Source organism: Hyperoodon ampullatus (genome assembly GCF_949752795.1).
Source record: "Hyperoodon ampullatus genome assembly, chromosome: 6".
Lineage (NCBI taxonomy): Eukaryota > Metazoa > Chordata > Mammalia > Artiodactyla > Ziphiidae > Hyperoodon > Hyperoodon ampullatus.
In genome coordinates this window covers 19,788,471-19,803,424 of record NC_136919.1, presented here as the reverse complement: position 1 = coordinate 19,803,424, position 14,954 = coordinate 19,788,471, and the positions used below count along the sequence as shown (strand labels likewise).

Sequence of the window (14,954 nt, the reverse complement as noted above, 5' to 3'; positions counted from 1 at the left end):
TACACAAGGGCAGAAAGCACATGTCTTTTGGCTCCTGCTTCTGCATCAGGCACACACACACGTTGAGCAAATCTCAGGTGCCTGAGTGAATACCCTGTAAGGCCCAGCTAGGGAGCTACTTCCTCTCTGCAGCCACACTGGCTCTCCTCCCCTGGGCTGATGGCTCCCTCCCGAGGTCCCAGCCCAGGCAGGGGAGTGCAGTAGTAACTGCAAGGATTTTGAACCAGCTCTGCTTGGGTTCGAGTCCTGGCTCCACCACTTCCTGGCTGTGTGACCTTGGTTAAGTCATTTAACCTCTCTGAGCCTCACATCCGTGAACAGGGACAAAAACCTTTTTAAAAGGTGGCTGTGAAGGTTTAAAGGAGCTAATATATGTCAAGTGACTGTACATAGTAGATGCTGTGTGTTAGTCAAATATTACGTAGTCTTGGTATTAATATGGTACCTAGTTTGCTATTTACTCCTCCCTCCTCCTCAGTAGACTGAGATTTGAGAACAGTAGCCTGTATCTTTGTCCAGCAGTATCAACAACCTAGGAACTTATGAGAAATGCAGGATCGCAGTCCCCATCCCAAATTTTCCAAGTCTTATATGATCTCCTAGAGCCTTGCCACTCTCCATCAGGAGCTGTAGTGGGTTGAAATGTGTCTCTCCCCCCAAAAAAGTGATGTCCAAGTCCTAACCCCCAGTACCTGTTGAATGTCACCTTATTTGGAGATAAGATCTTTGCAGATGTAATTAAGGATCTTGAGATGGGATCATCTTGGATTTAGGGTGGGCCCTAAATCCAATGATTGGCATCCATAGAAGAGAAAGGAGAGAGAGATGTGAGACCCAGAGACAAGCGGGGAAGACCAAGTGACGAAGAGGCAGACACTGCAGGGATGCTGCCACAAGCCAGGGAATGGCAGAAACACCAGAAGCTGGAAAAGGCAAGGAAGGATCTTCCCCTAGAGCCTTCAGAAGGAGTATGACCCTGTCGACACCTTGATTTGTGGGAGAATAAATTTATGTTGTTTTAAGCCACTAAGGTTGTGATGATCATTTGTTACGATAGCCCTAGGAAACTGATACAGGAAGTAAGAGTTATTTCCTTCCCCTTGAACCTGCCTTCTGAGGCTGGGTCATAAAAAGAATACAGCTCTACTTGTCTCTCCCCCAGGACCCATGCCCTCAGAATCCCTTTCTAAGCCACCATGCTTAGAAGAAGCCCAAACTAGCTCTGTGAGAAGATGTCATGGGGAGACCCTTGCAGGGAAGAGCTGGGGGCCCCCGGCCAGCAGCCAATGCCAACCTCCAGACATGAGACAAAACAAGCCTCCCAATGGCTCCGGTGCCCAGACTGAGTCTTCCAGCTGTAGCCTGAGGATCACGGAGCCAAGACAAGCCGCCCTGCTGTGGCCTGTCCACTTCCTGATCCGCAGCAAGGCTGAGCAGAATCTGTGTCTATTGCACACCTCTTGGTTTTGGGATAGTTATGAGGCCATAATAACTGCAGCACTTGCTGCTGAATCATAATCTGCACTTGACAAGGTCCCTGATAATTTGTATGCATGGTCAAGTGCCTGAAGCACCTCCCAGCATGGTTACTGACCTCTCTCAAAGCCCGTCACATGTGCCCTATCCCACAGCAGGGGCTAAGGAAATGCTCGCTGATCACTGTTTCCGTTATGAAACGGCGGAACAGGCTGACCTCAGATCCAGCGAACCATGCACATCCTCGATATACAGGCACCGAACTTGGCATGGCCACATGTGGAGCCAGAGGGCAACTGACGACCCTCCCATGCTGGTCAGTCGCCGCCCAGCTCCTCGGGCCCTTCCCTTGGCCACTTGGGACAGGGATGAGAAGGAGAGCCAGCCCCTGGAAGCCCAGTCTTCCTCCTGTGGAGAGCATGTTCACGGGGGCCATGGGCACCTGAACAAACGCTCTCCCCTTTTGCTGTGACCTGGGCAAGCCACAGCTGGGCTCCTGCTTCACACGGCCTCCCTGCAGAAACTAAGTGTTACTCTTTTCGGCAATAGCCTGCCTGGGAGCAATTACTACCCTGGCAGGGGCCCCTTTAAAAGTCAGGAGGTAGGACTAAGCAACTCAAATGTTTGCAATTTACTAAACATGCATTCAGAGGCTACTTCACAAACCCAGCTAGGAGAGCATGCTATGGAAGGACTGAGAACGTGGCACAGCCGGTGGGAGTGGGGTGGGGGGGAAGAGGCTAAAACTGTCGCCCAGCATGTGCCAGGATTCTCAGGAAAGAAACCACCTTCTGGCTCCTCGGAAAGGTGTTCATCATCTGGGCAGATCCATCAGCTACCCGAGAGTTTCAGATGCCATCAAGGACCAGTCTCACCCACGAGCACACACACTCATGTGGATACTGAAGATCACTCACATAACCAGAGCTACCATTTGAGGGGAGCTTATCCTGTGCCAGGCACTGGGCATTCGCTCATTGAGTCTTGACAATATGGTACTTAGGACACAGGTGGTGGTGGTGCTGGTATCATTATTTTTACTATTTTTAGAGAACCTGGAATCTATGGGAAGCACAACTCCTCCCCCACAGTCCTTGGAAGGGAAGCAAGATGCCAGCTGGAGGTTCACAGCTCATGGATTCCCACCCAGGAGAAAGAGGTGGCCACCACACCCCAGGGAAAGGCAGCCCCAGGGAAAGGCCTGGAAGAGAAGGCCCTGCTCGGCGAGGGGCTTGGGAAGGGAGGCAAAGCCAGCCTTCTAAGGTGGAGCTTGGCAATGATGTGAAAGCTGTTATCCCACCTCTTGCTGAAAGAGCCAGGGGACTTTCAAGGCTCCAAGCAATCAGGGGCTGCTCTGCCACAATTCCTCGCAAGCAGGCTCCGTGCAGGGCCCGGGCTGGCATGCCGGCAAGGAACTGAAGGAACAGCCTAGGTTTATTCCATCCTGGTGGGGCAACGCCAGACTGACCCTTCACCAGGGAGGCAGGACCCACAGCGGAAACCACATGGATGGGCATTAGAGCTGAGAGCCAGGCCTGTGACCTTGGCCAGCCCATTCCTGGCATGTGACCTTGGGCAAATCACTCCCACTTTTGGAGCCTCATTTTTCTCATCCACAAACAGAACCAATTCTATTTACTTACAGGCTTATACTGAAAACCAGAAATTAATTTTTTTAAAGCCAGCATATTTTTTTTCTTTTTTTTTTTAACATCCTTATTGGAGTACGATTGCTTTCTGTTTTCAGCATTTTTTTTTAAATTGGGGTATAGTTGTTTTACAGTGTTGTGTCAGATTCAGTCTTAAGGTAGAGACATAACTGTGCAACATGACTAATATTTTGATAATCACGTATTGTGTTGTTGGTTGTATTTACCTATAGCATTCCTATATACATTGCAGGTTAGCAAAGCAAATGTTTCATTGGCCCCAGTCTTCTGCAAAATGTCCTATCATTAATATTGGAGTACAATTGCTTTACAATGTTGTGTTAGTTTCTGCTGTATAACAAAGTGAATCCGCTATACGTATACATATATCCCCATATCCCCTCCCTCTTGCATCTCCCTCCCGCCCTCCCTATCCTACCCCCTCTAGGTGGTCACAAAGCACTGAGCTGATCTCCCTGTGCTATGCAAAGCCAGCATATTTTGAATACTTTTATCTGTGTTAAGTGCTTTTATAGAGATTCTCTGGCTACATCCCCACAAGTTCCTAAAGGTATTATTTTCCCAGCTTTACAGATGGGGAAACTGAGTCCAGGGAGATAAAGTGATACAGCTGGTAATTATGACTCCAAGGTGTGTGCATTTAACCACCATGTGACACTGCCTGGTAATGACTCACAGCGCCTGACACAGTGGGTATGAGAAGTGGTTGCCATTGTTATTAGTTTTCCCCAAATAATACTTTCTTGCTGAAGTACAGCTTTAATCATAAATGCTTATTTAGATAATCTTACGAGTTGAGCCAGGCCCGTGCTCTCCCATGGAGACGGCACACATCCAGTCATCCGGGCCCCCGGGCCCCCTTCTGTCCACAGCAGACACTACTGCGGGAGCCTTAGCTTAGCTAAGTATTCTTTCTGGCAGAATCCAGTTGCAAACGCACAAGTACAAACACTTCTGCAGTCACACTAATTAAATGGCGTTGGCACACAAGATAGAGATTATTTGCTGTCCCTGCGAATGGCAAGAGCACTGGGTTTGGAAGCACAGAAACACGGACAAAGCCTTTCTCAATGTAAAATTTAAAAAACCACGTTACCAGTCAGAGATATTCTGATTTCTGTGTTCAGCCATCCAGGTGGCAACGGAGGAGAGCATGTAGCCTCAGAGAGCTCTGCATTTGAATGGCCAATTCTCTGCCAGCTAAGAACATGCTTTGGGGCGAGCTGCTTAATCTCACTGAGCCTCAGTCTCTTCATCCATAAAATGGGTACAATCAGTACCTCTGCGTGGGGCTGCAATAAGGACAGACGAGGTGATCTCTCCTGGGCGGGACTGGGCTGGGAGTGGTTGGTGACTATGAGCGCTTTTGTGCTGTTGTTGTTCTGTAGATTTCAGGAATATCACTGGGTGTGTGGAGGCAGGAGCGCACACACCACATACACAGAGAAACAACCCGAAGTCAAGGATTATTCACTCCTCCCTCACCCCCCCGGGGGCAGTAAGCTCAAGCTGCCCAGTTTGCGTGAGAACCATTTTACAAAGGGACGACCCCCTAAGTCCTGTAAGAGCCACTGCAGTTGGCCAGAGGAGGGGGTACGAGGGAAGGAAGAGATGGGAACTGGATTTCTGTGACTAAGCTCCAGACCTGCCTGAGTTTCAATCCCAGCTCCTCCACCTACCAGCTGTGTGACCTTGGGTGTATTACTTAACCTCTCTGGGCCTTGATTGCCCATCTCTAAAATGAGGATGATTCTACTGCCTCCTCACGGGGTTGCTGGGAGAATTAAATGACTCAGTGCAGGTACAGCACTCACTAAGCGCCCTGGCTGGCACAGAGGGAGCACTCCCCAGATGCTGGTGATTCCTATGATTATTACTGTCAGTTAGAAATACTGGAAGACTCCTCTGCCCTAACTTCCTTCCTTCTATTATTATTGCCCCTTATCCATATTATTATTATTACTACCCTCACACTACAGTACCTTCCACCATTTCCACCATACTTTTACTTAAACATATTCTGAATGGCCAGGAGAATCCTCCAGGTTCCAAATCCAAAAGCAGAGTGTGTAGAAACATTGCGCAGCTGTCACGACTGTGCTGATGTCAGAGACCTGAGCAGAAGCAGAGAGGGCTGAGGGCCTGGCTGCCAAGGGCCGTCAGTCTGTTTTTTTCCATCACACAAGTTCAGAGTTATAGGGTCTCGTGGCTAACAGGGGAGGTCCTGGAGCCAATCCCTACTCCAGTTTCACCACTTCCTTGCCGTGTGATCTTGAGCAAGTGACCTCTCTGAGCTTCAGTTTGATCATCTTTAATGAAGTCGATGTACAGTGTCTACGTCAAGAATTGCTTAGGGATTCATTAAGGTGGAACATAAAAGAGCACTTAGCAGGACGCTGGGCTGGAAAAATCACTCAGTGGATGTTCACTGTCACCATTCCTCTCACTGACGCTCAGCCAGCACATCACCCGGGGACGCCAGGAGTCTTCGCTGCCTTCTGTCTCCCACTCCCGCCCTCCCCATTCAACACGATTTCCATGCAGAGCACGCAGGAGACACAAATCCAGGTGCTGCGTCGCGCACGCCTCACTCTGGTCCCCAGATCACCAGCATCTGATGCCCACCTGAATGCCCACAGCCCTCTAACCACAAGAAAGACCCACGGGCTTGGGGTGCCCGGGGAGGGACATGGCTGCTCACCCCCTCCCTGCCACCTAGCCAGCAAGACTCTCTCCAAATCCTGCTCAAGATGAGAAAATGGACACGCTCAGGAGACATTTGTTTGTTTCTCCTTCTTGTGTTTTCTCTCTAGCAGACCGCAGAGAACATTACAGATACTAAATCGCAGTAGTAAGAAATGATAACAAGATGGCTAAGATACACTCGTGCTACATTTTTGTGCTTTGACTTTTGAGGAGGGCCTTCTCGTGGCTCTGAAGTGGCAACAACTTAGTCAAAATCTTAGAAATCAGAGATGTCAGGTTTTGAACTGAGAAAGGAAGCATTTTTCTAAGAAGCGGATGGTTGGGTCACAAAAGGAACAGAATGAACAAGGGTCCCCACATAACTGTGTGCACAACAGGCCAGGGAGAAAAAGGTCTGGAAGGACACGCCAAGGTTGGGTCACAAAAGGAACAGAATGAACAAGGGTCCCCAAATCACTGTGTGCACAACAGGCCAGGGAGAAAAAGGTCTGGAAGGACACGCCAACGGCTGACAGTTGTCACGTCCCGGGCTGGACAGGGACAGGGGAGGAAGGGCTGTCACTGCGAACAGGAGTCAGTGCGTGATCGACTTTTCTACAACCAGCAAGTGTTATGTTTACAATTAGAAAAAAGTTAAGATTTTTTTCTTTTCTTTTTTTTTGCGGTACACGGGCCTCTCACTGTTGTGGCCTCTCCTTTTGCAGAGCACAGGCTCCGGACGCACAGGCTCAGTGGCCATGGCTCACGGGCCTAGCCACTCCATGGCATATGGGATCTTTCCAGACCGGGGCACGAACCCCTGTCCCCTGCATCGGCAGGCGGACTCTCAACCACTGCGCCACCAGGGAAGCCAGACTTTTTTCTTAATATGTATTACACTTGGCTAACTTGGTACCTGCCAGGATTCTCTGCTGTAAACTTATTCTTTTTCCCTGCATAATTACAAAATATATTGGTAGAGATACTTTGAAACTATGCAAGACATCCTGTTTCTGCTTAAACTTCTGCCCACAATTTAGCTTCCATTGGTGCACCTTGCCTACAGCAATTAATACTGTAATGTAATGTTCTAATGGTGATTTTCTCTTCCCTTATTCCTTCTACATTTTTTCATGGGAATTTTTCCTAAAGGAAGAGTGGTCGCTTCTCCCCCATTGATGTATTTATTCCGTTCTTTGTGTAATTACATTAGTATGGATCCATGGATATTTACTGTCTTCTCCTTTGGCCACGAGGTGCTCTTTCAGGTTGGCTCTGTACACATCTGATAGGCTGATTGGTTGGTTGATTGATTTGGTAGCACATCTTTGTTTTCTGGTCCCAAAAGATACCCCAGGCTTCTCTGCCCTAGACCTGGAATCAGTGACTCCTACAAAGAGCCCTGGTTCCTTTCATTTAGAGAATAGTATTTAGAAACTAAAACCTGAGTGCTAATTGTACCTATTTTAATTGTGTACAATCCCTCTCAATGGATAGAATGAGGAATTATATATGTATATACTAACTCACGCATATATACACATGTATATTGATCTCTGTATCTATTTATCTGTGGGTAAATGTATACATTTTGGGGTTTTTTTGTAAATGAGTCCATATTGATACCTCTGACGATTCCTGCACCACAGGGTTTATTCTATTTTCCCTTTCCTTCCTTGTAACTTTCTCTGGGAGTGAGAAACCTGGCTCTCACTATCTAAAATGTACTTATTTTTTCAAATGAACCCTGTACAAATGAAGTAGTTTCAGAATTCCTAATCCATATCCCTTTGAGAAAAAGAAATCTGCCAACTGGAGTACAGTGTCTGAGTACAGTTCGTCTTGTCTTTGCCTTACAGTACTGGTAGAAACAATGTTTTTCAAAATTGCTTAGGTCAGCTTCTTCCTTCTCCATTCCCTTTCAGTGTGGTCACGGGAATCACCTGTAATAGTTAGATTCCTTTGTCTTCATTTGTCTCAGTCTGCTCTCCATCTATCCCCGCAACAACTGGGTTGATTTTTTTTTAATTTATATATAACAAAATTACTCTGTGTACAGTTCTGTGGGTTTTGACAAGTGCACAGACTCATGTGTCTATCACTACATGCAACCAGTTTTCCATACAAAACCATTTCCCAGGTCTTTTGCCCATTTTGACAGTTCTTTATACATTCTCAATAGAAGTCCTTTGTCGGAAATGGGATTTGAAAATATTGACTTCACCAAGTCTGTGGGTGTCTTTTCAATTCTCTTAAAGGTGTGTCTTTTGCAGAGGGAAGTTTTTAATTTTCATAATGTCCATTTTGTCAATTTTTTCTTTTATGGGCCATGCTTTTGGTGTCACATCTAAAAACTCTTTGCCTAATGCATGATCACACAGATTTTTCTCCTATGTATTCCTTGAAAAAAAAATTATTTTTATTTATTTATTTATTTATTTATTTATTTTGGTTGCACCGGGTCTTAGTTGTGGCACGCGGGATCTTTAGCTGCGGCATTTGGACTTCTTAGTTGTGGCACGTGGACTCCCAGTTGTGGCATGCATGCCGGATCTAGTTTCCCGACCAGGGATCGAACCTGGGCCCCCTGCATCGGGAGTGTGGGGTCTTACCCACTGGACCACCAAGGAAGTCCCTCTCCTATGTATTCCTGTAGAAGTAGTGCAGTGTTATATTTTACTTTTAGGTCTACAATTTATTTTGAGTTAATTTTCATAGAAGGTGTGAGGTTGAGGTTGAGGTTCATTTGTTGGCATGCAGACTTCCAATTGTTCCAGCACCATCTGTTGAAAGGACTACCCTTTCTCCATTGAATTACCTTTGCACTTTGCCAACAGTCAGTTAAGTATGCTTTTGTGGGTTTATTTCTGAACTCTCTACTCTGTTCCACTGATCTATGTGTCTATCCTTTCACTAATACCGCATCATCTTGTTTACTATAGTTTTATAGTAAGTCTTGAAATCAGGTACTAAGTCCTCTAACAGTGCCCTTTGGTTTCAGAATTGTTTTAGCTCCTCTAGTTTCTTTGCCTTTGCATTACAAAATTTACAATCAGCTTGTAAATATCTACAAAAAGTCCTGCTGGGATTGGAATTGGGATTGTGTTAAATCTAGATCGAATTAGGGAGACCTGACATCTTAATAATATTCAGACTTCCTATCCAGGAACACAGTGTATATCTCCATTTATTTATGTCTTTTTTGGAGTTTTCAGCATACAAATACTGCACATATTTTGTTATTTATACCTACTCTAAACTGTATTATTTTTATTAATATTGAATTCCAGTTGTGCATTGCTAGCATATAAAAATGCAATTGACTTTTGTATCCCTCCACCTTGCTAAACTCATTTATTAGTTCTAGGAGTTTTTTTGTAGATTCTTTGGAATTTTCTATGCAGATGATCAGTCTCTGTAAATAGAGTTTTATTTCTTCTTTTCAGATCTGTATGCTTTTTCTTTCTTTCTATGGACTTATTGCACTGACTACAATTTCTAGTATGATACTGAATAGGAGTGGTGAGGGAGGACATTTTTGCCTTATTTCAATCTTAGAGGAAACCTTTTAGTTTTTCACCAATAAATATGTTATCTACAGGTTTGTGAAGATGCTCTTCATCAGGTAATGGAATTTCCCTTGGATTCCTAATTTTTTTTTTTGATTTTTAATTGCTTTATTAACTTTACATTTTTCCATGCAAATGGGTGAAACTCTACTGTTGACAGAAACTTAGATTGCGTGCCAAGGCAATCTCCAATTAGAAGCTGGTAACACAAGAACCCACCTGACACATGGAAATTACATAAGGTTCACAGCAAACGGATCAGTAAAGGCATATCAGGAAAACGCAAGGAAAAGGAGAACAACAGTGGGAATCACAGTATTAATCTCATGGAAAATGGCAGGAGTCAAGGCATAAGGCAAAATTCATCATGATGGTCATGGTGATTAGAGAGCTCCCCCATAAGGATACGCAGACAATTCCTCAATTGCAGCTCCCTAAGTTTTCTCCTGATTTCTCTCATCTCCTCCATGAACATTTCCATATCATCTCCATCTCCACCCAACCCATCGTTGACCTGCCTATTGGGTATGGCCCATCAGAAATTAGGGGCAAGCCTGTCCCCGTCTATTATTTCCTGCTGGCTGGTGGCCTTCGCCCCCTCCCAAAGGGCGGTCTTCCTCTCCATTCTGCACGGGCTGCTCCATTTCTTCATTTTCCTGGTGGATATTTGCCATGATGAGATTTTTTTCCCCTGGTTATTTTTCTGGGCCTATTCTCGCTGTCTCCTGCTCCTCCTGATTCTCGCCACGAGTGCGCCGCCGCGATGCCTAGTCCCGCAGACCTGCAAAGGGGCGGGGTGGGAGCAGGGGGCTGCTGCAGCCGGGCGTTCGGCCCCTTCCCCACCCCACGCCCCCGCCAACCCCTTGGATTCCTAATTTGATTAGAGTTTTTTTTTTATCATAAATGGACATAGAATATTGTTAAATGCTTTTTCTGATTACATGGTTTTCTCAGTAACATTGATTTTCAAATGTCGCACCAGCCTTGCATTCCTTGGATAAAACCCACTTGGTCACGGTATATTATCCTTTTTATAGATTGCTGGATTTGTTTTTCTAACATTTTGTTGAGGATTTTCACATCTATGTTCACGAAGAATAGTGATGCGTAGTTTTCCTGAAATGTGTTTGTTTGTTCTTGGTATTACATAATGCTGGTTTCATAAAATGAGTTGGGAAGCATTCCCTCATCTTTTATTTTCAGGGAGAAACTGCATAATTTTCTTCCTTAACTATTTGGAAGAGTTCATTAGTGGAAGCATCTGGCCTTGAGTTTTCTTTTTTGGATGGTTTTTAATTATAAATTCAGTTTCTTTGACACACATATAGAACTTTCAGGTTACCTAGTTTTCTTTCTTGAGTATTAGTGGTTTGTGTCTTTCAAGAAATTGGTTCATTCATCTAAGTTAGAGAATTCATAGGCAGAGAGTTGCTTGTAACATGCCCTTATTATCTAAGGTTTTTTTTTTTTTTTTTACTGTTAGGAATTATATAAATATTAAGAGGTAATTTTTGTCATCATCATTAGGACTGCTGTAAAATCAGTCATAATCACAGATAAAAATACTTTTAAAGGATCCTTACTAAACAAGTATTCTGTAGTAGCCACACCCTTTTCCCACCAAGGATACACAGACAGCAGCCTTGGAGAGTATTCCTGGCTCATTCTCTCCCTATTTCAGGGACACATAGAGACAGAGTCAGCAGGCAAAGTCGAACTGCCAGATGATGGAGGGGCTCTGTCCAGAGGTGTCTGGACCCACCTCTCCATGATCCTCAGCCAGTCCTTCCCCTCCTTCTGGTCCTCAGTCTCCCCATGTGTAAAATGGGAGGGTTGGAGGCTGGGATCTATGCATATAGATGGATTCCTGTCACTTATCCTTCATCAGAGAAGAGCTGAAGGTGGCACCAAATGCCCATGGGCACCTTTGATGAGCAAACCTCACTGCGGGCCATGGCTGCTACTCAGCTTCTTAAACATGAAGGCAGGAGTCTCTAAGGGAAAGGGTTTGACCGCTCAGGCCCATCCCAGGTAGTTGTAAAAACCACTAACACCTCTTATCAGGATTCATCCCTTAACAAAACTGCCAGCTCTGTGCCGTGTTCAGGCCAGGATGCAAATGAAGCAGTGGTCAAGATTGGAGCTTTGGAGTCAAAAAGACTATAAACTACCAAACGTAAAATAGATAGCTAGTGGGAAGCAGCCGCATAGCACAGGGAGATCAGCTCGGTGCTTTGTGACCACCTAGAGGGGTGGGATAGGGAGGGTGGGAGGGAGGGAGACGCAAGAGGGAAGAGATATGGGAACATATGTATATGTATAACTGATCCACTTTGTTATAAAGCAGAAACTAACACACCATTGTAAAGCAATTATACTCCAACAAAGATGTTAAAAAAAAAAAAAAAAAAGACCTGGCTTGGGGCCTGCCTCAGCTGCAGCCACTGACTCCTTCATTCAAGACACCCACTGTGTGCCAGGCACTGTCTAGGCAGGGAGATAACAGTGTGTAAAGAACACCCAGTCTCTGCCCCATGCTTCTGGGATCTCAGAAAAGAGACAGTCATTAATAAATAATCCCAAATTATGATGGGATTACAAGTTCCTACCTCACGGAGCTGTGGTGAGGGTAAGAGCTGACACGTGGAGATCACCTGCTCCTGGGTGACTGTTCTGCAAAGGATGCCATCCCAGGCTCAGTCTAGAGAGGACCCTGGCGAAAGCCAGTCTGCAGAGGGGTCAGCCCAGCCCAGTTGGCTTCTCCAATTTAGCTGACACACAGCACACACGACAGATCTGCAAAGTAGCAGTTCATCCCCATAGCCACTGAGACACCGAATGTGAAGCTGATGCTCCACGGCCGGCCCCAAGACCACAAGTAGCACAGTGATGACCCCAGGGGTGGGGCATTCATGAGAACAGAGATCCTGCCCCAGTGAACCCCAGCCAGGATGGAAGCGTGGCTCCCACTGGCAAAAACAAAATGGGCCTCCCACCCTGGAATGACCTCAAGGGTGAAGGACGTGGAGCTGGGCAGGGTCAGGGACAACCACTCTGGGCTTCAGAAGCTTGGTGATTTCTAAGAAGACTAAGTGGCCTGTGTTTCTTTTCTCCGCATTCTTTTGATATTTAGCCAGTTTAGGGTACTAGGGAGGTGGCAGAGCAAAGCCCATGGCTGTTAGAGGGCTTGAAGGGCTGGGGCCGGATCCCTGTGTGATCCTGAGCAAGGCACTACACCTCTCTGAGCCTCAGTTGCTCATCTATTAAATGGCATTATTAATGCCCACCGTAGGGTTATTGGAGGATTAAATAAGTGTATCTAGGGCTTCCCTGGTGGCGCAGTGGTTGAGGGTCCGCCTGCCGATGCAGGGGACACGGGTTCATGCCCCGGTCCGGGAGGATCCCACATGCCGCGGAGCAGCTGGGCCCGTGAGCCACGGCCGCTGGGCCTGCGTGTCTGGAGCCTGTGCTCCGCCGCGGGAGAGGCCACAGCGGTGAGAGGCCCGCGTACCGCAAAAAAAAAAAAAAAAAAAAAAGACTGTATCTAAAGCGTTTAGCACAGTGCCCAATTCATAATAACTGGTTAATAAATAGCAACTGCTACCATTATTATTAGTTTTAAATGCCAGTCAATTCTGGCTGTTCTTAAAGGAACAAACAAAGTCTTATGGTCCATTCTTTGGTAGGGTTTGCTGGGGGCAGGTGCAAAGGAGTAAGAGAGGCGTAAAGATCAATGCCGAGGGGGCAGTCAGCCCCTGCCGGGAGGGTGGGACAGTTCCAAGTTCCATGCGGCCGCTCCCCAGGCCCCCCGCCACCGACCACCCCCACCGGGGTGAAGGCACTGGGAAGTGCCTGACCTCCTCCGAGGAGCTTCTCCTCCCAGCCGTGTTGGCTGGGCTCACAGGGCCCCTCAGGAGCTAAGGGAGCGGCTGGAAGCCAGGCACAAGGGGAACTACTGCCCCAGGAAAGCTCTGCACGGTGGCAAGGAGCCCTATGTACAAATAAAGCCTGTTCTTGGCTCTACCGCCCACACGGCCAAGCCCCTTTATTTCATTTCAATATGCCTAATTCCATGCTGCGTTGGCAACAAACAGAATCAATCAGTCCTGGACGCCTGAGTGAGTGTAGGCAGGTGTTAGCATATGCGAGGGACCCTGGAGAAGAAAGTAAAACAGTGGCAGGGAATATAAAATGCTTTACTGCGGTGGGGACTGAAGATGGAAGGGACTTTACTGAAGGTGGGCATTTTATGAGCAAATAAAGCCTCCGACTGCCTGCAACTGAGAAGCAAACTAAAGTAACTGAAGACCTTCTATGGAATATTTTTCCTCTGCCTTGTTTGAAAATGGAAACTGCTTTATGGTTGCTGTTTCCATGACTATAAAACTAGTATTTGCTCCACTCAGATACTGTATAAGGATGTAAAGAATAAAATGAAAATCATCCATAATCTTCCCACCTCGGGACAGCCACGTGTAGACGTTTCTCTGGGCATATTTTTGTATATGTATACAATATGCATGCGATCCTGATAGAGGTGTGGTCTGGCAGTCTGTTTCCCACCTAATGACATACCATGGACATCCTTCCATATTAATAACTGCAGATCTCAAGCATCATCTTTTCATGGCTGCAGTCTTGGGTGCATTATACACCCTGTGGGATCTGGCTGTTCGCCTCCTCAGCATCATCTGGCACCTTCTCCCTGCCTGGCTTTCTGTGTTCAGCCAACTCTGGTCTTCCTTTGCACCCGGAACACTTCTTTCCACTTCAGGGACTCAGCATTTTCTGTCCTTTCTGCCTGAAATTCTCCTTTCCTCTTTCACATAATTAATTTTCTCCTTTTAAATTTCAACTGAAATGCTTCTTCCTCCAGGAAGCCTTCCTGGATATCTACCAGCAGACAGAGTTCCACGTCCTTCGCCATCTTGGTATTTATCACAATTGTAATTAAACAAACAGTTGTGGAACTTATTCCGCCCTTGTTTTCCCACTAGAAAGTAAGCTCCAGGAGGTCAGGGACTGGGTCTGTCTGGCTCAGCTCAGAAGCCACAGGGCAAGTACAGTGTCTGGTGCTCAGGAATCCTGAGGATATATCTGCTGATTAAATGCAAGGAAGGAAAGGAGGGGCAGCCAGGGAGACCCACTGCCGGCATGTAACACCCACTTCCTTCCTTCCTTCCACACAAAAGAGGGATCTGCCAGCAGGTTACCTACTTTGGCATCTCTCGGTGGGTATGGGAACCTGCAGATGAAGGAGAACGGATCACGTTCCTGTGCCTGGGCACCCACTGGTGCTCTCAGGCCGGGAAAATGTGCAGATCTAGGAGAAAGCCTCAGAGATCCGCCTGCCCAACCGTTCAACTGCTGACTGTCTGAGCTGGGAGACTGAGGCCCAGAGAGCAGGGGACAAGTCCACCTTCACACAGCTGGTCAGGGCAGGTCCTAGGCCTCCCATTTCCCCCCAGACAGGGCAACCCTAGGCTCTGTGAGGCCTGGGTTCAAATCTCAGTTCTGACATGAGAGAGAATTTGGCCTTTATCTCCATGAGCCT

General features: G+C 46.6%; 2 protein-coding genes across 6 annotated transcripts in view; both read right to left on the bottom strand.

Annotated features, from left to right (window-relative positions):
* The window catches only part of WHRN (whirlin), a gene marked incomplete at both ends in the record, with an annotated part of 90,369 nt that overhangs the window by 37,241 nt on the left and 38,174 nt on the right, over positions 1 to 14,954 (bottom strand). The window lies entirely within an intron of this gene.
* On the bottom strand, positions 9,744 to 10,080 carry LOC307054583 (protein BEX3-like; the record flags this gene model as incomplete). Its single annotated transcript, XM_079706358.1, is given in 3 exon segments — positions 9,744 to 9,935; positions 9,939 to 9,962; positions 9,964 to 10,080. Coding segments are annotated over 3 exon segments (327 nt in total). The 5' UTR covers positions 10,075 to 10,080.